This window comes from Gigantopelta aegis, chromosome 14, assembly GCF_016097555.1.
Source record: "Gigantopelta aegis isolate Gae_Host chromosome 14, Gae_host_genome, whole genome shotgun sequence".
NCBI lineage: Eukaryota > Metazoa > Mollusca > Gastropoda > Neomphalida > Peltospiridae > Gigantopelta > Gigantopelta aegis.
In genome coordinates, this window is record NC_054712.1 from 19,985,773 (window position 1) to 20,008,179 (window position 22,407).

General features: G+C 35.7%; 2 protein-coding genes across 2 annotated transcripts in view; both read left to right on the forward strand.

The window, feature by feature from the left end:
* Nucleotides 1-4,085: 4,085 nt before the first annotated feature.
* Nucleotides 4,086-15,173, forward strand: LOC121388094 (ankyrin repeat domain-containing protein SOWAHA-like). The gene is made up of 7 exons (XM_041519310.1): nucleotides 4,086-4,248; nucleotides 5,224-5,285; nucleotides 6,191-6,496; nucleotides 7,560-7,730; nucleotides 8,810-8,869; nucleotides 13,041-13,142; nucleotides 14,635-15,173. The coding sequence occupies exons 1-7, from the start codon at nucleotides 4,098-4,100 to the stop codon at nucleotides 14,665-14,667; spliced, it is 885 nt and encodes a 294-aa protein (XP_041375244.1). The 5' UTR covers nucleotides 4,086-4,097; the 3' UTR covers nucleotides 14,668-15,173.
* A 437-nt stretch (nucleotides 15,174-15,610) lies between these two features.
* Nucleotides 15,611-22,407, forward strand: part of LOC121388095 (ankyrin repeat domain-containing protein SOWAHC-like) — a 32,861-nt gene continuing 26,064 nt past the window's right edge. The window contains exons 1-4 of the mRNA XM_041519311.1: nucleotides 15,611-16,249; nucleotides 18,071-18,160; nucleotides 20,010-20,015; nucleotides 21,059-21,131. Coding sequence (XP_041375245.1) covers nucleotides 21,077-21,131 — 55 coding nt within the window. The 5' untranslated portion in view covers nucleotides 15,611-16,249; nucleotides 18,071-18,160; nucleotides 20,010-20,015; nucleotides 21,059-21,076. The remainder of the gene's footprint in view (nucleotides 16,250-18,070; nucleotides 18,161-20,009; nucleotides 20,016-21,058; nucleotides 21,132-22,407) is intronic.

Consider the following 22,407-nt stretch of genomic DNA (forward strand, 5'->3'; position numbering starts at 1 on the left):
GGTACTGGCTTGCAAACACCACCCCACCCCCTCTCCATCCCCGCGCCTCTCTCTCTCTCTCTCTCTCTCTCTCTCTCTCTCTCTCTCTCTCTCTCTCTCACTACATATCTTTCTCTCACGCAAAAAACAACACACTTTCATCATTTTCCATTCTATGAACGACGTACATAAATATTTAAATTACGCACATGATATATATATATATATATATATATATATATATATATATATGTGTATGTGTGTGTATATATATATATATATATATATATATATATATATATATATATATATATATACACACACATACACACACATACACACACATATGTATGTATCTACATTATTAATGCGTGGACCGCTGGGAACAAGACGATGCACAAGGAAAGTTACACAAATTAGGTCTGTTCAAAGAGAATAATACACTGACCACTTGGTGAAGAATTTATTAAGATAGTTCTTACTAAGATAAATACATTTTTCTACTTTATATCTTTGTTTAGCTTCGTTTTGGAAGTGTATAATATTTAATTGGACCCTTTGCACTTTACATTTATATATAAAATATTTAGCTAATAATAGTAGCAGGTCAAAAACATTATCTGTTGTAATATGATCAAATGTTCAGTATTTAGAGGTGTCCGGTTTTCAGGATTTTTCATTGACGCAAAATCCTTTGATGTAAACAGTTGCTTATTCAATAATAAACCTTTCACTTAGCGGTTTTAACGATTACTTTAGTATCAGATCAATGGACTAATGGTTCAACAGTACGACGTTTAGCCTCGGCCGTCTCCTCCGTCCAGGACAGGACAATGGTTGGGCTGGGTGGGAGAGGAACCCGCCCGCGCCGACAAGTGCAACGGCGCACCAGCAGCCCGACCAGAATCGGTAGCGGGCGAGGGTAATTTTTAATATCCCGTAGGATTAAATCAAAAAAGAAAGTAGGCCAGTGCCCAATTTCTTGAAGGAATTTCGGCACATTTTTGAACGGTTCATCGAAGGAAAAAAGGGAGCTCCGTGTTAATTTGAACTTTGTTTACCGAGAGTAACTCGTATTGGAACCTAGCCTCTTGGTGGCCGTCGTTGTTGGTCTCCCGTGGTTGCCCCCTAGCTTTTGAGGGATCATGCTTTTTATTCCCCCCCCCCCCCCCCCCCCCCCCCCCCCCCCCAGTTCTGTCCTTAAAAGGACATGGCCGGTTGGCAGGGGCAACTCATGTGAGATTAATTTTTAACCGTTTTTGGTGTTGGGTATAGGGAGTCGGGTATTCTTTCGTCCGGCTCCCTCTGGGTGCTGAGGCGGGACGTAACCCAATGGTAAAGCGCCCGCTCGATGCGCGGTCGGTCTGGGATCGAAGCCCGTCGGTCGGCCCATTGGGCTATTTCTCGTTCCAGCCAGTGCACCACGACTGGTATATCAAAGGCTGTGGTATGTACTACCCTGTCTGTGGGATGGTGCATATAAACGATCCCTTGCTGCTAATCGAAAAGAGTAGCCCATGAAGTGGCGACAGTGGGTTTCCTCTCTCAATATCTGTGTGGTCCTTAACCATATGTCTGACGCCATATAACCGTAAATAAAATGTGGTGAGTGCGTCGTTAAATAAAACATTTCAATCCTTCCTTCCTCTGGGTGCTTTGCAATTGTGTACTTAGAGCCGGTGTTCTGTCTGTGGGTGTGGATAATTTTTGGCAGGCCTCCATCAGAGAATTGTTCAAGCACGCCTGTTGGACAACGTCTGATTTCGCCAGAGAGTTCTGTGCATGACAGAGGCCGATGTTCTTTTGCCCGGCTCCTTATTAAGTACCATACGAATCCTTAAACAGTCAACTAAAACCAGCCCGAAAATGGCATGGGAACGAGGGAATCTTGCTGAAGATGAATTATCCAACCTGGTGGGGCAGGCTCAATCGGTTACTGCGGGAGTTGACTTTTACCGATGTTTGATAACGGCGTTTTGCTTTTTTTCATATGGAGTTTTGACATGTTTACTGAATAGAACCAAAATAAAGCCAGGGAGATGAAAAAGACCAAACAAAAAATAAAGAAAATAAAATTAAATTTAAAAAAAAGGAAAAAAAAAAGAAAAAGAAAAAAAACCCCCTAAAACTCATAGGAACCATGAAGTCTAAAACACTTCAAACCCCCCAGAAACGCGAGCCAGCAATGGATGAATGGAAGTTGCTGCTATAGTATTCCTTGGTGTATAAACCACACAACGCCAAAACGTTGTCAACGACAAAACGTTGTCAACGACAGCTCTGCAACGTCTCATAGACTGCCACACCGGCCTCGGTGGCGTCGTGGTTAGGACATCGGTCTACAGGCTGGTAGGCATTGGGTTCGGATCCCAGTCGAAGCATGGGATTTTTAATCCAGATACCGACTACAAACCCTGAGTAAGTGCTCCGCAAGTGGGTAGGTGTAAACCACTTGCACTGACCAGTGATCCATAACTGGTTCAACAAAGGCCATGGTTTGTGCTATCCTGCCTGTGGGAAGCACAAATAAAAGATCGCTTGCTGCTAATCGAAAAGAGTAGCCCATGTAGTGGCGACAGCGGGTTTTCTCTCAAAATCTGTGTGGTCCTTAACCATATGTCTGACGCCATATAACCGTAAATAAAATGTGTTGAGTGCGTCGTTAAATAAAATATTTCTTTCTTTCTTTCTCATGGACTGCAAAAGTCGGATAAACACCCGTACCGGAAGTCGACGCCATTGCTGTATACTAACTTCTAAAATTTAAAAATAGTTGGCATTTTAAAGGTGGTCGCCATATTTATTTATTACTGTGAAGTTACTGCAAATGGGAAAACTGGAATCACCATGACATACCGCCAAGATGGAGTCTATCGACAAGGGAACTTAAAATGTTTTTGAACGTCACTTCCAAAACTTTTTTTTTTTTTTTTTTTTTTTTTTAATAAATAGTTCTATTTGGCAGTCCGTCTAAATTACTCAAATCAACTTTATACTTTGGATGAACACTCAAAGTTTTTGTTTGGCCTTTAATTTTGACCAGACATGTCATTCTCAACTTTAGCTCGAGTCCAGTGCCGGATTTATAATGGGGCAAAGGGGGCAATTGCCCCGGGCACCCATGCCAGAGGGGCTCCCCAGACTAAGGACTTCCTTTATCTAGAAATGTAATAATTATAAAATTAGTTTTTTTAAATTTTATTTGTCATGTAATTTAATTTCTATATTCAGAGGCCCCCGAACCTGAAGTGCCCCCCAAGGTCTAAATCCGGCCCAGCTCAAGTCACCTCCAGCCCTACCCCTTACTGATATTAACTCGCGCTATCTCAACTTGTACTATTTATTTTTCAAATTCCGCCCACCTCAAACTTACCCCCTCCCCTCCTGTCCCGAAATTAGTCACTGGCGAAGTCAGAGGTTATGCGTGCCTGAATCTCTTTTGGGTATGGACACGTAAATAGAGTTCCCATGCCCATAACAACGGGTGTGTTTTCAATCGTACATCACGAACGAAAGCGAGTGATGTACGATTAAAAACACACGATCGAGTTGTAATATAAACGGTCTCAAACGGGAACGAGTATAGTATTTTATATATTACACCGCACATCCATGAACAAAATCACACAGAATGACTTCCTTGTGGAAATTATCTAAATAAGACGTCAGGGGCGTAGGCTGGGCAAATAGCAGGGTCGTAGTTAGCAGGAAAAAATTCGGAAAGCATTATAGAAACTTAAAGAAAAGGAGTTTTAGACTATTAACTACTCAGTTGCCCCTCCCAAAGAAAAAATTCTAGCTACGGCCCTGCAAATAGTCCGCGTTCAGAACTAAAACTTACAGGTTTATACATATGGAGTTTCTGGTGGTGCAAAAACAAAATAGAAAAAGGGTCCACTTGGTTCATATTCGACCACAATGTGAAAAAACGATAAATATCACATGGGTATATCTTCCGTCGCGGTGTAATAAAAATTAATATTAGTGTGTAAGGTTATCTGTTTGGAACTGATACTTATCACTTCTGTGAAGGGTCGCCAAAACCAAAAGGCGGAATAGACAAAAGAAAAATGACTGTTACTTGAAAACAAAAAGAGTACCAGTCTAAGATGTGAAACATGGCGACTTCGAATCGAAATACAACAGCTGAGCACCGTGAATTTGAGTTGCAGTCAGTGAAGGAATTTATGATTGCACATGGCGGACGTGTGAAAAACCACCAACTAGTCAATTATTTTAGGAGATTTCTGAATGATCCTACTTTTAAAGGTATACAAATAGTAGCTCAAATGATTTCGAATTCCGTCCCATTCCACTTCCGCGTTCTTTCTAAGGTTGACGACAGTCACTTTTCGGACCCTTGTTTTTTCATAGTACACAATAAATAAAACATATCCAACGGTAATTTTTGTTATATGATATATTTGACAAAAGGTATGGGTGAACCAGTTTCGGTGAGCATAAGCATTCGGTTCTAAAGCATATCAATATTTATAAACCGACACTGACAGTTGTTATCCAAATAGCTACCTTTTTATTAGTATTTCTGTGCATCAAATAAGCACTAAACTGGCCGTTATAAACTTATATACCAAAGTTTGCTACATGTGTCAAAAACCAAAGCATGCATCAGCAGTAAATATTGTTAACTACGTAACCTGTTTCGGTGAGTGGTATCTCTTAAAGCAAAAACTTTCCAACACAAAACTTGTCAGTGTTTTATCAAAATATGTATGTTGTTCAACAAAACATGTACTTATAATAATTTACAATAATTATTTAAAATATTTTAAGGCAAATTGCAAAATAGAGTCCTCTAGAACCAATGTTAATAGACAACATTTTAGGAAAACGAATATAACAATTCTGTTGTCATGCAATCATGTTATGAGTTGAGAATATGAATGATTATAACATTTTGTAAAATTGTTTGGTTAAAAAAAAAAAGCTGCATTCTGAGTTTTAATAAATATATAAACAGATATCCAGAAAGATATTTACGTTAAAACATATTTAAGGACCACACGCACACACTCACACACACACAGAGATATATATACAATGTATATAAATTTGGTTTGCATGTGACATTCAAAGATAATAAACTTATTTACTAAAAGCTAACATTTTGTTTCTAAAATATGTAATGACCACCCTCATGGATTGTCTTGATATACATGGTGTTAGAAATAGGACATGTGCAGGCTGTATTTATTTTTGAGTGTACCTTTTTTTATATTTCAGCTGTTAACCGTGAAAAGTTCAAAGATTTTGTGAATGAGCTGTCAACAATCAAAGTTGAACAGGTAAAAGTACCACAAAGAAGAGATTTCCTATGATTGATGATTTGTGATTTAATATTATAACCATATTATGATGGTTGAATATAAAATATGGTATATATTTGATTATCACAGGAACTAATTGTTCCTAGTCTTGATGATAAAGAATTTAAGTGAAATCTGCTGGGCTTAGTTGTAAAATTGGGGTTTGTTTATGCATACATAAATAGGAAATTCAAATGCATAATATTATATAGAACATCTGAACTATATAGATCCAGATGATTGAGACAGTACTTTACAGTAATTGCTTCCTTTTACATGAACTAGAGGTGAGAAACATCCAAACCGATTGGACAAAATGGACAAAGTTTTGCTAAAGCCTACATGTAGATAGCATTATATATTAGATACAATTTCAAGTTTCCCTTCTGTTAAAAACTTCGCCCTCTCAAAAGTTTGAGAGAGAAGTGGCTCCACTCCGTGATGTTGAACTCACGTGAGGCCAGCTAGCTTATATAAACATATTTAGATATCTTTAATTATTACTATGTCAGACTTTTTGTATATAAATGTATATATATATATTATGCAATACTAGACTGGCTGATTGTTAAAAGGTGTTAAAGCTATCTTTGCCATTATTCACTTTACGTAATGGTAAAGACTAGACGGTAAAGATACACTGCACAGTATTTGTACATTCTGCAGTGTACTTCAGTAATGCAATGATGCAAATGACATTTGAAAAAACTATTTACTGAATGAACAAATTTAAATAATGGGTTTTTCATACTTCTAGGATATGTTATTAAACTAACGTTAGGATAGACCATAAATATAGGCCTATACCTGTATTAGTTGATGACATGTCAGCATTGGTAGCTTACATACCCATAATGTTTCATTTTTAAAATGTCTTTTTCCAGGGAGAAAAGATCCTTGTCCTGAAGCGAAAATACCGACCCGAGGGCGACTCCATCGATGTCTCGTCCTATCGTCCAGCTAGTGATATTTCCATCAGCTCGTCATCCAGTGATGTGCGTGCTCAATCGGAGCCACCGACACAACCCCCACCTGGTATCCCAGCAACCAGAGATGAAGCAGATGGTGGAGGGATGTCGAAAGGACGCAGTGAAAGCAGCCTTGACAGACCGTGCCCACCACCAGTGAAGTCAATGGACAGCATCAGTGTTAACAGTCTTGCCATGTCAACCACATCGGTCGCATCATCAGTGAGTTTTAAGGGGGTTGTCATGTTGGCGTTTGTAATAATGACTTGTGTCATTTAATACTGTCACATGATGGCCAGGGCATGACGTAGCCTGGAGGTAAAGTGTTCGCTAAGATCGATCGCCGTCGGTGGGCCCATTAGGCTATTTCTCATTCAATTGTAGCAGGTTTCCTCTCTAAGACTGTAAGTCAGAATTGACAAATGTTTAACATCCAATTGCTGATGACTATTAAACCAGTGTGTTCCAGTGGTGTTGTTAAACAAAACAAACTTTAACTTTCCTGTCGGTGGGCCTATTGGAGTATTGGGCTATTTCTTGTTCCAGCCAGTGCACCACAACTGGTATATCAAAGGACGTGGTATGTGTTATCCTGTCTGTGGGATGGAGCATATAAAAGATCCCTTGCTGCTAATCGAAAAGAGTAACCCATGAAGTGGTGACAGCATGTTTCCTCTCTCAATATCTTTGTAGTCCTTAACCATATGTCCGACGCCATATAACCGTAAATAAAATGTGTTGAGTGCGTCATTAAATAAAACATTTTCTTCCTTCCTCTCTCAATATTTGTGTGGTCGTTAACCATATGGTCCACGCCATATAACCATAAATAAAATGTGTTGAGTGCATCATTAAATAAAACATTTCTTTCCTTCCTTCCTTTATAACAAAGGGTGTTTTACTATTTAGTTACAACAGCATATTTTATCCACAATTCTTTAGTATTTGCTTTGTTAATTTCCTGAACCAATTTTATCCTGCAACCACTGTTTCTATTAACAGATTATGATGACTGATTGAAACAAAGTCATAAGCGTATACTAGCAGTTCAGGCCGAATGAGAAATTCCGCTCGGCAGTGCCTCGCAGACTTTCCCATTCTTACCTTCACAGGATAAAGTATATATCCGACGTCATTAACTAGTTATTCTCTATTTAATTTTTATAAGGCAACATCCTCAAGAATAAAGGTACATGTATGTATTCAATTTTTCATTTAGGTCTCAAAACAAAGATAAAACACTTAAAAGTTTTCTTCAATGTGTACTACGTGTTTTTTTCTCCAGGAATCTCAGGCATCTGCCGACTCTGGCCAGTCGTCACAGACATCTGTGGAGGAGGAGGATGCGAACCAGTCGGTGTTCAGCGTCAAGGAACGAGCCAAGCTCTTGAACCGCATGGAGTCGGACAGCAGCCTCCTCAATGTGCCCTCTCCAGGCCGCCGCAAAGAACTCAAGGTTATTTCAGTTCTCAGCCTTTTTTCTTATTCATCCAGAAACAATCGGGGCTTTTAAAACATGGTAACCTGATGTCCATGGCTAGTTTTTTTACTGTCAGGCTAGTAAAGCTGCATTCTCATTATGCGATTTGTCGTATATGACTTGTCATAGTGACTCGATTCGTGTGTGTGGGAAGATGTTACATCATAAGATTTCATGACATCAAACAAAGCTAGTCAGTATAAAAATATTTTGCGGGAAATGTAAGTACATACAAATTTCCAGTGACATAAAGAAAACATGAATGTAGACAATTTACTGATCAGTGGCATTATGTAACAAAACAATTATTGACCACATCTGGACACATTTATGGACACATGTTTAGAAGCAAATTAAAACACCTGGAAGTGACAAAACTAAACGGTTGTACTTTAATGTGATTTAATTGGCTGAGAGCTTACGATTTGTCATGAGAAATAGGACATCTTATAATCGGTATGATACCAACATGACTTGTATAAGATTATAGTCGTTCCGATTTAGGTTTTCTCACAGTATGATTTGATTGCATACGACAAGTCGGTATGACTAATCGCGTAATGGGAACATCCCTTTAATAGTTCCTCTCATGATGCCTGATAGCTAATGACAAAAAAACCCTCAAAACATAACAAAAAACATCCCACCTGAAATGTCTTTGTTTTTCTTTACCAAATTCATATGTCAAAGCAATTATCAACAACATACATATACATGTATGTCATCTGTAAAATTAATATATTTAAGTTGACAAGACAAAAATTATTGTTTGTAACAAATCCCGCCATTTTGTTGACAGTGATATTCAAAGATTTGTTTGTCTGTGTAAGCATAATGCAAATCGTATCCAGTCTTGTTTCACCAAATCTGTTCCCTTTGCTGATAATGTTAACATTTTCTAATATTATTATAAAACTACCGGTAATATAAACAATGTTGACAGAACACATAAAACAGTTGTGGTAGTTGTATTCATTCTACATACACATGACATTTAAGAGATTTAAAGAATGAGTTTTATAATGATAAATGTTTTTTGTCTTTCTCTTTGTCAGAGTGTCAGAGGCTCACATGATGACGATGAATCCCATTCATCTGGCGCCTCATATGTGACAGTAAGTGTGTGTGTTATTTCGCTTTCCACCTGTACATGTACATTCTCTTCCTTCGATACTTCAAAGTATATTATCTATTTTATTTGCTTGTATTTTATAAAATATCAATCATAGTTATAAATAGATGATTTTTTTTTTTACTCTGATATAATTATCCTACAAATGTTATGAATTAAAGAAAAGTTCAAGGTACATGTATGATGGTCAGAAATTTGTGCTAGTGATTTAACTTGGATGATTAGTGAAAATCACAAATTCCTGGGGCTAGTGAATTTTTAGAAGATTGGTCAAACACAGCCAGCAGTGATATAAATAAGCAGAAGTTTTCACTAGTTACATCTAGAAATCTATTTGTCCGCCAATATTTTCACTTGTCCAAATAAATGGTTTGTTTTATTCGAGTACCAGGATGAAGTTTGTGATTGCTAAAATGAAACTGCACTGAAAATGTTTACTTGTCCACTGGACAACCACTGAGGCACATTTTGCTTGTCCGAATAGATTTTCAATTGTCAGGACAAACGGACAAGTGCTTATTTCGAACACTGAGCCAGTATACATTCACAAAACATTAAGCAACAATCAGTGAAGTACTATTTGAGACTGTGTCTTTCACCATCCAGTAACCACACACAAACTTGACTTTGGCTGTGCTACGAGTTTTGTTAAAGGGTATAACAAATGTTTTGAAAAGTCACTAGCCATAGGGCTATAGTGGGTTTGTAAATTCCATTAGCCCACCAAAACAAGCTGATCAGCAGAAAAACAAAAACAAAGCAAAATCAGTGTTTTGTTGCAGTAATTGTCTTTAATATTGCGTACTTCCATGAGCATCAGTGCAGGCTTGTACATGTCTTTGAATCGGTCAAATGTGATGATACAGCTGTCACCATTCTTGAACCTGAACCATTTCCAGTTGGTGTCACATGCATGTTCTAGAGGATCAGGAAAATGGGCAAGCCAATCCATGTGAGTTATTTTGTTGACTTGCTGCGTCACCCAGTGCATTCGTAACAGTCGACCTTTGTGCACCACAACTGGTCAAAGGCTGTAGTACATGTATGTGCTTTTCTGTCTGTGAGAAAGTGCATATAAAAGATCCCTTGCTGCATTAGGAAAAATGTAGTGGATTTCCTCTGATGACTACGAGTCAGAATTACCAAATGTTTGACATCCAATAGCCGATGTTTGACATCCAATAGCCGATGATTGATTGATCAATGTGCTCTAGTGGTGTTATTAAACAAAAAAAACCTCTTCGTATCAGTCGATGATGATGTGGGAATGGGATGCGTTGTAGTGGTCTTCTAGAGCACAGGCCACCAACATGAAGTCCGTTTCTAACCATCTGGGTGGATATTTAATTATTATGTTTTCTTCATAAATCATTTGGAGAGTTTGTGCAGTTGAATGTCTCATTCTGCTTGCTAATGATACCAGATATTGGTCTTTACTAAGATGACCTGAACAAGATAGCTCTAGACTATATGAACAGGCCAGACTAATGAAACCTTGCATAGGCCCAGGCAATTACACTGAGATCAACCTGGTTATTAACTGCAGTCTGTGATGTCCCGCCTTTAAGCATTCTGACAGCTTGTGCAACCTCAGTGGCCATTAAATGATGCCTAACCATTGCTGATGAAGTCTAAACCATTTCAGCTTCCAGTCATAAAGCATGTTCATCTGTGTCATGCGCCAAAAAGTGCATGGCATTCACGAACAAATTATGTGTTGCATGTACGTTTCTATACATGTAGGTGTTGTATTCAAAAGTAGATAACTCTATTACATGATTGAGTCTGTTTTCTGGATGACGTTTCTATACATGTAGGTGTTGTATTCAAAAGTAGATAACTCTATAAAGTTATTGAGTCTGTTTTCTGGATGACGTTTCTATACATGTAGGTGTTGTATTCAAAAGTAGATAACTCTATTACATGATTGAGTCTGTTTTCTGGATGACGTTTCTATACATGTAGGTGTTGTATTCAAAAGTAGATAACTCTATTACATGATTGAGTCTGTTTTCTGGATGACATTTCTATACATGTAGGTGTTGTATTCAAAAGTAGATAACTCTATTACATGATTGAGTCTGTTTTCTGGATGACCTTTCTATACATGTAGGTGTTGTATTCAAAAGTAGATAACTCTATTACATGATTGAGTCTGTTTTCTGGATGACGTTTCTATACATGTAGGTGTTGTATTCAAAAGTAGATATCTCTATTACATGATTGAGTCTGTTTTCTGGATGACATTTCTATACATGTAGGTGTTGTATTCAAAAGTAGATATCTCTATTACATGATTGAGTCTGTTTTCTGGATGACGTTTCTATACATGTAGGTGTTGTATTCAATAGTAGATAACTCTATTACATGATTGAGTCTGTTTTCTGGATGACGTTTCTATACATGTAGGTGTTGTGGATGATGTTTCTATACATGTAGGTGTTGTGGATGACGTTTCTATACATGTAGGTGTTGTATTCAAAAGTAGATAACTCTATTACATGATTGAGTCTGTTTTCTGGATGACGTTTCTATACATGTAGGTGTTGTATTCAAAAGTAGATAACTCTATTACATGATTGAGTCTGTTTTCTGGATGACATTTCTATACATGTAGGTGTTGTATTCAAAAGTAGATAACTCTATTACATGATTGAGTCTGTTTTCTGGATGACGTTTCTATACATGTAGGTGTTGTATTCAAAAGTATATAACTCTATAAAGTTATTGAGTCTTTTTTCTGGATGACGTTTCTATACATGTAGGTGTTGTATTCAAAAGTAGATAACTCTATTACATGATTGAGTCTGTTTTCTGGATGACCTTTCTATACATGTAGGTGTTGTATTCAAAAGTAGATAACTCTATTACATGATTGAGTCTGTTTTCTGGATGACGTTTCTATACATGTAGGTGTTGTATTCAAAAGTAGATATCTCTATTACATGATTGAGTCTGTTTTCTGGATGACATTTCTATACATGTAGGTGTTGTATTCAAAAGTAGATATCTCTATTACATGATTGAGTCTGTTTTCTGGATGACGTTTCTATACATGTAGGTGTTGTATTCAATAGTAGATAACTCTATTACATGATTGAGTCTGTTTTCTGGATGACGTTTCTATACATGTAGGTGTTGTGGATGACGTTTCTATACATGTAGGTGTTGTGGATGACGTTTCTATACATGTAGGTGTTGTATTCAAAAGTAGATAACTCTATTACATGATTGAGTCTGTTTTCTGGATGACGTTTCTATACATGTAGGTGTTGTGGATGACATTTCTATACATGTAGGTGTTGTATTCAAAAGTAGATAACTCTATTACATGATTGAGTCTGTTTTCTGGATGACGTTTCTATACATGTAGGTGTTGTATTCAATAGTAGATAACTCTATAACATGTTTGAGACTGTTTTGTGGATGACGTTTCTATACATGTAGGTGTTGTATTCAATAGTAGATAACTCTATAACATGTTTGAGACTGTTTTGTGGATGACGTTTCTATACATGTAGGTGTTGTATTCAATAGTAGATAACTCTATAACATGTTTGAGACTGTTTTGTGGATGGTGAAGGTTTAATACCACAACAAGTTATTTTAAGAATATTGTCAATCGATACTTCATTTTTATACTTCATTGGTTGTTGCTTTACATTTTTGTGAGGAATATATATATATAGTAGATGTACACACACGTTTTGTGTTTTATTTTACGTACATGTTTGAGTCTATTTTCTGGATGGTGAAGGTTTAATACCACATCAAGTTATTTCAAGAATATTTAACTTAATTTTTATACTTCATTGGTGTTTGCTTACATTTTTGTGAGAAGTATATATATATATATATATATATATATATATATATATATATATATATATATATAGATAGTACATGTAGATGTACACACGTTTTGTGTTCATTTTACGTACATGTTTGAGTCTATTTTCTGGATGGTGAAGGTTTAATACCGCATCAAGTTATTTTAAGAATATTTAACTTATATATATATATATATATATATATATATATATATATATATATATATATATATATATATATATATATTAGTAGATGCACACACACACACACACACGTTTTGTGTTCATTTTATGTACATGTACATACATTGTGTATTTTGTCAGTTGGAGCTGGATGAGAGAGAATGGATGCTAACCTGTTGTCACTCTGAATATCAGGAAATGTGTAAACTTCTCAACAAAAATGCAAGTCTTGCTAAACTTAAAGTAAGTCCTTCTTTGTAGATAATTTTAAAGTTTTCTCTTTTTTTTTTAAATATATACATTGTATATATATTTCAGGATGGGCCACAAATTTATACCAGGGTACCATTAACTTAACCTTCTGGATACTGCAGGCGAGATATCTCGACTGACATCACGCAAGTCGACATACTGTATACAGTGCATTCCCTAATTCATATTTACCGCCGTTTTGCACACGATACTGATCGGATATAATAATAATAATAGCAGGGAATAATAATAATAATGATAATAACAGGGAATAGATTAATCAAGACCAGGTGGATTTAGTTTTCCATTCCTGGAAATATCTGGGAATTCTGAGTGATTTTCAGTGAGTATTTTCGCTTGACAACAATGGCAGAATGTCACTGTCATTTGATGAATCGATAGGTGATTGTGACAGTTAATTAGATAATAAATTTGATCGTTTTACCAACAACAAAATTCATGAAATATTGGGATATGAATTGTAGTTCGTTTCCATAAATATTGTGGTCAGCAAAATACAGTGATTGGGAATGATGGCCGTAAATACCGGACAGCTAACTCAAGTTGTGGTTAAGTCAGTGCGACTTTATTGATTTTTTGCATAATTTTAAACCAAATCAACTGATCTAAAATATAAAACTCCACAAAAATAGTACTTACTTTTTCAAATACTGTATGAACATTATTTTTTTATATATTTTTTTTATATAGATTTTAAGTGAAAATATGAGTAAACTCAACAGGGTTTTTATTAAAAAATTAATCCAGTAGTCAGGTTAAAAAGTTACCCAATAGACCTTTTCTTATTTTATAAGCTGTGTCTTCATTAGTTATTTGCCAGTGCTCCACAACTGGTGTAACAAAGGCCGTGGTATGTACTATCCTGTCAGTGGGATGGTGCATATAAAAGATCCCTTGCTGCTAATCGAAAAGGGTAGCCCATGAAGTGGCGACAGTGGGTTTTCTCTCTCAATATCTGTGTGTGGTCCTTAACCATGTCTGATGCCATATTATAACCGTAAATAAAATGTGTTGAGTGTGTCGTTAAATAAAATATTTCCTTCCTTCATTAGTTATTAAACATAGCCGTCTACATTTTTCTCAGACAGCCTCTTATTTTCAAAGATAAGAATCAGGAAATATTTCAAAATTGTAAGTAATTAAAAGTCTGTTCACATTTGTTATATCTTGGTAACCGATCCATTTCTCATAATACATAAGGCCTACATCAATGAAACTTGGTTTGTATTTGCACCTATGGATATTCATCTCAATTTATTTGAAAATTAAATTGCTTAAAGTTTATTAAAATACTTAACACGCTAACCTCAAAACATTTCACCTCAAAATCAATGGAATGTTAAGCTGTAATTACATGTAGATTAAAATAACTTGAAATGCATTTATGAATATGTACAACTCTTTTTACCAGCTATTATTACTGTACCTAAGATAAAGTGTTTTTTGTTCTTCCATTTTGCAGGATTTCACCAATGTAAGTATGTTTTGGCATTAATTAGTGATTTTTTTATAACACATTTTGAGGTAATATAATTTTATTCTAATACAATTTGTGGTCATTTTTTATTAATGCTATTGAATAATAATATCAGTATGCTTTTAAATCCTGCTCCGAACTTTGCCATATTGAAATATAGTTCTGTTGCCTGTTGAAGTGCAAAGTTGCAAGTAATACATTTTGCTATTTTTACTTGTATTTATAATGAATAGCTATAAGTTAACTTATCCCCCATATAATATTTATAAAATTAACTCATGAATATCAAAATTGTAATGAGTTGCCACATGATGTGAAGAAAGTATCTAGAAAATCTTCATCACATTTCCATTAAATAGTAATGAGTTCTTTATCAATATGAAAATGTAATTCATATTTAAACTGCTGTTTGGATTTTGCAATAATATAAATACAATGTATAGTAAATGTAATTCTTTCAATGTAATTTTTATTGTCAGTTAATTCAAGGTACATGTGTATAATCTATTCATTTCTCAAGAATAATGAATAAAAATTTTTAGTCATTGCAACTCCATGACTGTCCCTTTAATTGTCTTTCTTTCTTTCTTTCTTTTTCATGTTTTCTAATGCAGGGGGTAAGTAGTTTTTGTTTTCAAAATAAGTCTTACTTATTTGCCAATATTTTCACTTGTGCAAATACATGGTTTGTTTTATTCAGTTGCAAGGTTGATGTTTTTGAACTTTCAGAATGAAACTGCATTGAAACATTTTACATTTCCACTGGACATGTAAAATATAATATACTATTTTGCTTGTCCAAGCAGATTTTCACTTGTCAGGAACGGACAAGTGTTATTTTGAATACTATTGATCATGATATATATTGATCACATACATGTAACTACTGTACACAAATGTACTTTACTAAAGCATTGGACATGCCCATAACAAATCATATATTTGGAGACATACATGTAACTATGCAAATTTTTTATTACATATATGTAAGTATGCAGATTACATTAATATGCAAATTGCATACTGATAATGTAGAACTATTTTTACCTGTCAAAATCATGTTGTAAATTTTGTATATGTTATTTTGTACCACATACATGTACATGTACAGAGTTGAATACAGCTGAAATTAAAACTTTTGCAATTTGTGATGGGTCTTTCACTATATATTGCCTGGACTAATAGTTTAATTTGTCTGCACTGCAATTATTTTATAAGTTGAATGACTTAAAACAATTTTAGTGACCAGGTTTTGTTAATTATGCTGTGTTCTTTCCGAAAAATTACTGTTTACACAAATCTTTTTTTTTTTTAAATGGCATGGGTATACATGTAACTACCTGTACATGTATATTGTATTTGACCATTTGCTGACATTAATGTTGGTTTTACTGTTGCAAATGTCCATTTTACTCTTTGCTTCGTGTCACCAGTAAAAGTCAAATTGTGACCATAAAACCAGCATTATGACATCTGCAAATGGTCAAACACAACATACATGTAGTTATCCCTTAATTACAAACTACCTCATAGGTATTTAATTTCTTTTATTTCATGTTCCTCTCCTATCATGAAATGGACAATTGAAATTGATTAGTATGTAAGTATACAAACATATTCATGTAATAGATACATGTATATGCTTATTTTTATTTCACAGTCTAGCTATAGTGTGAAGTTTTCATTGATATACATGTATGTGTAGCTCAGATTTATTAGATTTTTCCGTGCACCAAACATGTTGCCTTTACTCTGAACTGAGCAGTAAAAGCAGATTTATTTTCTACAGTTACTAAGTGTAGGCTACACATGTATATATTTAGAGTTCCAGTGAAATATCTAAATTCAGGGCTTCTTGCTTATGGTAGTCCCCCTCCCATGGCTAGTGATATTTGATGTTGGGCTAGTAAATAACTATTATTGCCATGCCTGATGACTAGTGCCAAAAAAAAAGAGTCAAATGTTGCAGTTAAGTATGAATATCCTGATCCCACCCCAACCCGCAATGTTAGTGTTTTTAAGTGCTATCTCCCTCTTTAGGTGACATATCCGATTATTACTATTATTTAGTAAAATTGTATTAACTTAAAGTTGTGGCTAGTAAATTTTTTAAATCACTGATCCCAAGGCTAGTGTATTTTAAAAAAAATACTAGAAGCTCTGAAATTACAGTGTTATTTTGAATCTCGGAAGATGCGTTCACTAGCTGTGTTGTTATTGACCGGTATCAGAAGGAGCATGTAACACATACCAGGGTTTCTGCTAGAGGGTAAAACGGGTATGGTGCCATACCAAACACAATTTTGGGCAGATTTTGACAAAATTATTGACTCTTTATCATTACTGTATGATTTTCTTAATCCTAACCCTAAACCTAACCCATTTTTTTTTTGGGGGGGGGGGGGGGGGGAGGTCCCCTTACCACTGTTGAATGTGGTTGCATTTAGCACACACATTGTAAATATTAAATTCCATAGCGCCATACCCAAAAATGTCTTTCTGGCAGAAACACTGCATACCTGGTAGCAGGTTTCATCTCTCATACTCCCAAGAGTAGAATGTAGCTCAGATAAATGTAGAGCATTCGCTTGAGGAAGAATAGATTGATCTGTGTTGGTCAGCACATTGTTTTTGTTTGGTTTAAACAATATGGGCCGAATTTACGAAGCCTGTTTTTCTTAAACGCAGGTGTTCAAGCATAGTAAATGTATGTAGTTACATGTGTGCAGTCTAAAACAGGCTTTGTAAATTCAGCTGTATGTTTATGATTCGTCATGCTGTTATCAGTAAAAAATATAATGTGTTATGTGAGTATTACATCAAAACACTGGTTGTATTAAATACACCACTAGATCACATTGATTACTTAATCATCGGCTATTGAATGTCAAACATATGGTCATTTTGACACAGTCATAGAAAGGAAACCCTCTACATTTTTCCATTAATAGCAATTAAGGGATCTTTTATATGCACCATCCCACAGACAGGATAGTACATACCACGGCCTTTGATATACTAGTCGTGGTGCACTGGCTGGAGCGAGATCGTTCCCAGACTGACTGCGCATCAAGCGAGCACTGTACCACTGGGCTACGTCCTCCTGCCCCCTAAACGAATATGTTCTTTTTGAGAATACCACTGTGTATATTCGGCATGGTCTGGTCATCCTAATGTTTGTACTGGCCTCGGTGGCGTCGTGGGCCCACAGATGGAGAGGATCGATCCTAGACCGACAAAGCATCAGGCGAGTGCGTTACCACTGGGTTATGTCCCCTGGTTGTATTAATAACTTACCTGGATTAGTTCAATGATTTACAGTATGCTAATTAAACAAGCTGCTTCAGTGTCCTTAAATAAATACTTGTTATGGTTTCTAGCATTATCATATTATGTCACTGTGTTTTCTCATCCGTTTCAGACCGCTTTGCACTGGGCGGCCAAGAATGGCAAACCTGAAGTCATCAAACTGATTGCATCAAAACCTGGTGTCAACGTTAATCACAAGTCTGTAAGTGTCATGTTTCATTACCCACACTCGTAGGATTGATATCTGGAGAGGGGCCAAAAGTCTCTAATGGGGGAGGGGCACATGCATACCACTTTTTAAAAAATAAATCTATATTTATAGAGAGTAGGATAAAACCCTTTTTTTTCCCCTTAAGTTGATGAAAGCTGTGCCTACAGACCTGTTACAGTACATAAAATTTGACTTCGTCCTTGATACATGTTCATGAATCAAAACAATACAGCTACATACACATGTAGATCTCAAAGTTCTGTTTTCGAAAAATTTTAGTTGTTGCTTGTTCATGACAAAGAAGTTAGATTGGTACTGATTGTTAACATCTTTTTCCCCTAACCTTCTATGTAATACTTGAAACCTATACTTAAACCCATCTGCAGGTCTGGTTAATTGGTGTCATATTTATATTAGGATTTAAATTTATAAAACAAGTTTGCTTATTCAGCAATGCTGAGGTTAATAAAATATTAAGTTCTTAATTATTCTTAACATGTTTGATAATTGATTTAAAGAAAGAAATTAATGCTTTGTGTTTTTTTATTCTTTGTTTTCATCCCTGACTCGATCTGTGTTCCACGAATGAATGTTCACTTTGACAGCATGTAAGTACATGTATAACATGTCAGTTGTATCGAACGATTTACTGTCTCACTTCAATAAAATATATAATGGTTTATTTATCGATGCACTGAACACATTTTATTTACGATTATATGGCGTCGGACATAAGGTTATGGACCACATGAATATTATGGAGGAAACCTGCTGTTTCGATTAGCAGCAAGGGATCTTTTATATGCACCATCCCACAAACAGGATAGTACATACCACAGCCTTTCAGGCTAGCTCTGGGTGAACAAAACATTGCGCCAAATTGTTTACTAAAGTTTAAAAATTGCAGAAATCAACCGTTTTGTTCTAAAAGAATGTCATTTATTACATAACATTATTTTGCCAAATTAAAATAAAATTCACCAACTGCTTCAAAATTCACAATTGGTGAAGTTGGCGAGTTCCAGACCTACATTGTAGCCCTGCCTTTGTTACACCAATTATGGAGCACTGGCTGGAATGAGAAATAGTCCAATGGGCCCACCGATGGGAATCAATCCTAGATCGATTGCGCATCAGGCGAGCGCTGTACCACTGAGCTGTGTTCCGCCCCCTGTCTCACTTCAAAACAAGGGTGTAATAACAAGCTAAATCTGACTGTGTTAACTCTGTATTAAAACCTTATTTTATGTTTAAAATTTAATTTTTTTATTAAATCTGTTTTATGTCAAATGATTATAAGTTCCCAAAATTCATGGATGTCAAGCCACATTTTATACGGTAGATCAAATTGTGTTATACTTTTTAAATACAATATTGCAGAATTCTATTGTAAATGACATGGATATCAAATCTATGATGTTGGTTAAAATTCAGAACATAAAATGAAAGTATCTTAGACTTAATGTTTCTTGTATTGTCTGATTTTCTGAATATATTTATGTATACATGATGTTTTTTGTTTTTTTTCCATTTCATAAATTTGCCATCAATCAGGGGGTAAGTACATGTACTTAATGTTGTGTCTTCATCTTCAAAGCATGCACATGTTATTCTTTACTTATAGTCTTTACTTTCACCTTCATTCATCAAGTAGACACTTTCATTTCCTCTTCTGATTGTATCCAATTATGGAAGGAAGGAAGGAAATGTTTTATTTAACGACACACTCAACACATTTTATTTACGTTTATATGGCGTCAGACATGATTATGGACCACACAGATATTGAGAGTTGAAACCCACTGTCGCCACTTCATGGGCTACTCTTTTCGATTAGCAGCATGGGATCTTTTATATGTACCATCCCACAGACAGGATAGTACATACCACGGCCTTTGTTACACCAGTTGAGGAGCACTGGCTGGAATGAGAAATAGCCCAATGGGTCCACCGACAGGGATCGATCCCAGACCGACCGTGCATCGAGTGAGCGATTTACCACTGGTGATGGGTATCAATAAAAATAAATTTATTCATACATCTATTCATAGATCTGTTCATTCATCCTTCCATCCTTCCATCCTGTCCATCCTGTCATCATCCATCCATCCATCCATCCATCCATTCATTCATTTTTAAAGTGGCTTTGTTGTTAATGTCTATACCTGCAATTTCAGTACCAAATAGTAATATCTTATACAACTTACATCTTCTTTAAAAAAACCAACCCAACGTTTTTGTTTTCTGTTTTCTTTACACTTGATAATCAAACTTTTATTAAGCACCTTTAAAGAATTATATTAATTTATGCTGTTTTCTTTAGAACTCAACTAAATCAAACTAAATCAAGCTGTTCTCTTTACTAGAACTCTGTTATTTAAATCATACAGGTATTTAATTTATACCATTCTCTGTACATGTCATGTACATGTAGAAAATATAATCTTGGAACATTTTGTTCAGTATGATGCACATTTCAGATATCGCTACACAATTTTAAAACATTAAATAGTAGTCGCTCATCAAGTTGCAATTAACTAAAATTGTGGCTTAATTACCATATATTTAATTAAATGTGTGCGGGTTGTTTGCCAGGGTTCACCATTTTAAAACATTAAATAGTAGTTGCTAATCAGTTTTCAATTGACTAGAATTGTGACTTAATTACCATGTATGTAATTAAATGTTTGTGAGTTGTTTGCAGGGTTCACAATTTTAAAATGTTAAACAGTAGTCGCTAATCAATTTGCAATTGACTAAAATTGTGGCTTAATTACCATGTATGTAATTAAACGTGTGGGTTGTTTGCCAGGGTTCACAATTTGCAGCTGACTAGAATTGTGGCTTACCATGTATGTAATTAAATATGCGTTATTTGTTTGCATGCAGGGTTACACAGCTCTCCACATGGCAGCTATACATGGCCACGAAGACATCATTGAGCTGCTCATACAGGGATACAGTGAGTACACTGAGTTCTTCATTTCACCTCTTTATCAGGGTTTCTGCCAGAGGGTAAAATGGGTATGGTGCCATACCCAAATATTTTTACAGATTTTTTTTTAAATTACATGTGTAAGTCAACCTTTTGAATAAACTAATTACTCTCATTACTGTACGAGTTTCTTAACCCTAACCCTAAATGTAACCCATTTTCTTTCTAGGGGAAGCTCCCCATACCCACTGTTGACTGTGGTTGGATTCAATTCCATAGTGTCATACCCACAAATTTCTTTCTGGCAGAAACACTGTGTATAGTGGCATGCTCATGCCAGAATAACATGCACATACTTACTTCAACTATGTTAGTCATGGGCCAGAGCCAAAAATTCGTATCACTTGGTAGCAGACCAGTCAACCTTTAGTCAAGAGAAAGCAGGAGGTGTGTGTTGAAAAAGCAGGAGATTTTGTCAAAAAACAGGAGATTTTTTAACTTCACACAATTTAACCCAAAATCGCAAGGTTGTTGTAAACATTATTACAATAAGTTATATGAAGTGGGTGGTGTTTTGAGGTGAATTACAAAATACACGGGAGAGGAGGGATGTTACGTAACCCACACGGTCATTTTTTTAAATTAATAAGTTTTGTTTGGCTACTGATAATGTGTATATATACATGTATGTGCACTTGCATGTGTGTTGATCTTGTAAGTGTTATTTATATCCATTCAACTGATTGGAGTTTTTCTCATTCCAATCAGTGCACCACAACTGGTCAAAGGCTATGGTATGTGCTTTCCTGTCTGGGAAATTGCATATAAAAGATCCCTTGCTGTACATTTTATTTTGTATTGAAAATCCTGTTACTTATACTGACAAATGATGCCTCAGTTAAATCCAGTGTCTGATTTTATTTTGTAAGTCACACGTTTTCTTTTTATTTATTTAAGCACATTTACCAAATTGCTAAGTATATAATTATTATAAAACTATTTAGTTTCTAGTCAACTCTCGTCATATTAATAACATGGAGAATTATGAGCTACATAATATTTAAATTGCCTTTCAACGGGAGTGGGGAGTAGGAAGAGAAATGCATACCCCCTGTCCTGGGCACACACATCAGCTATCTGGGATGTCTGTCCAGGACAGTGGACTAGTTGTTAATCGTTAGTGGTTAGTGAGAGAGAAGAGGGTGTAGTGGCCTTACACCTATCCACTGAGTCGTTAAAACTTGATCTGGATGGGAGCCAGTACTGGGCTGCGAACCCTGTACCTACCAGCCGTATGTCCGAT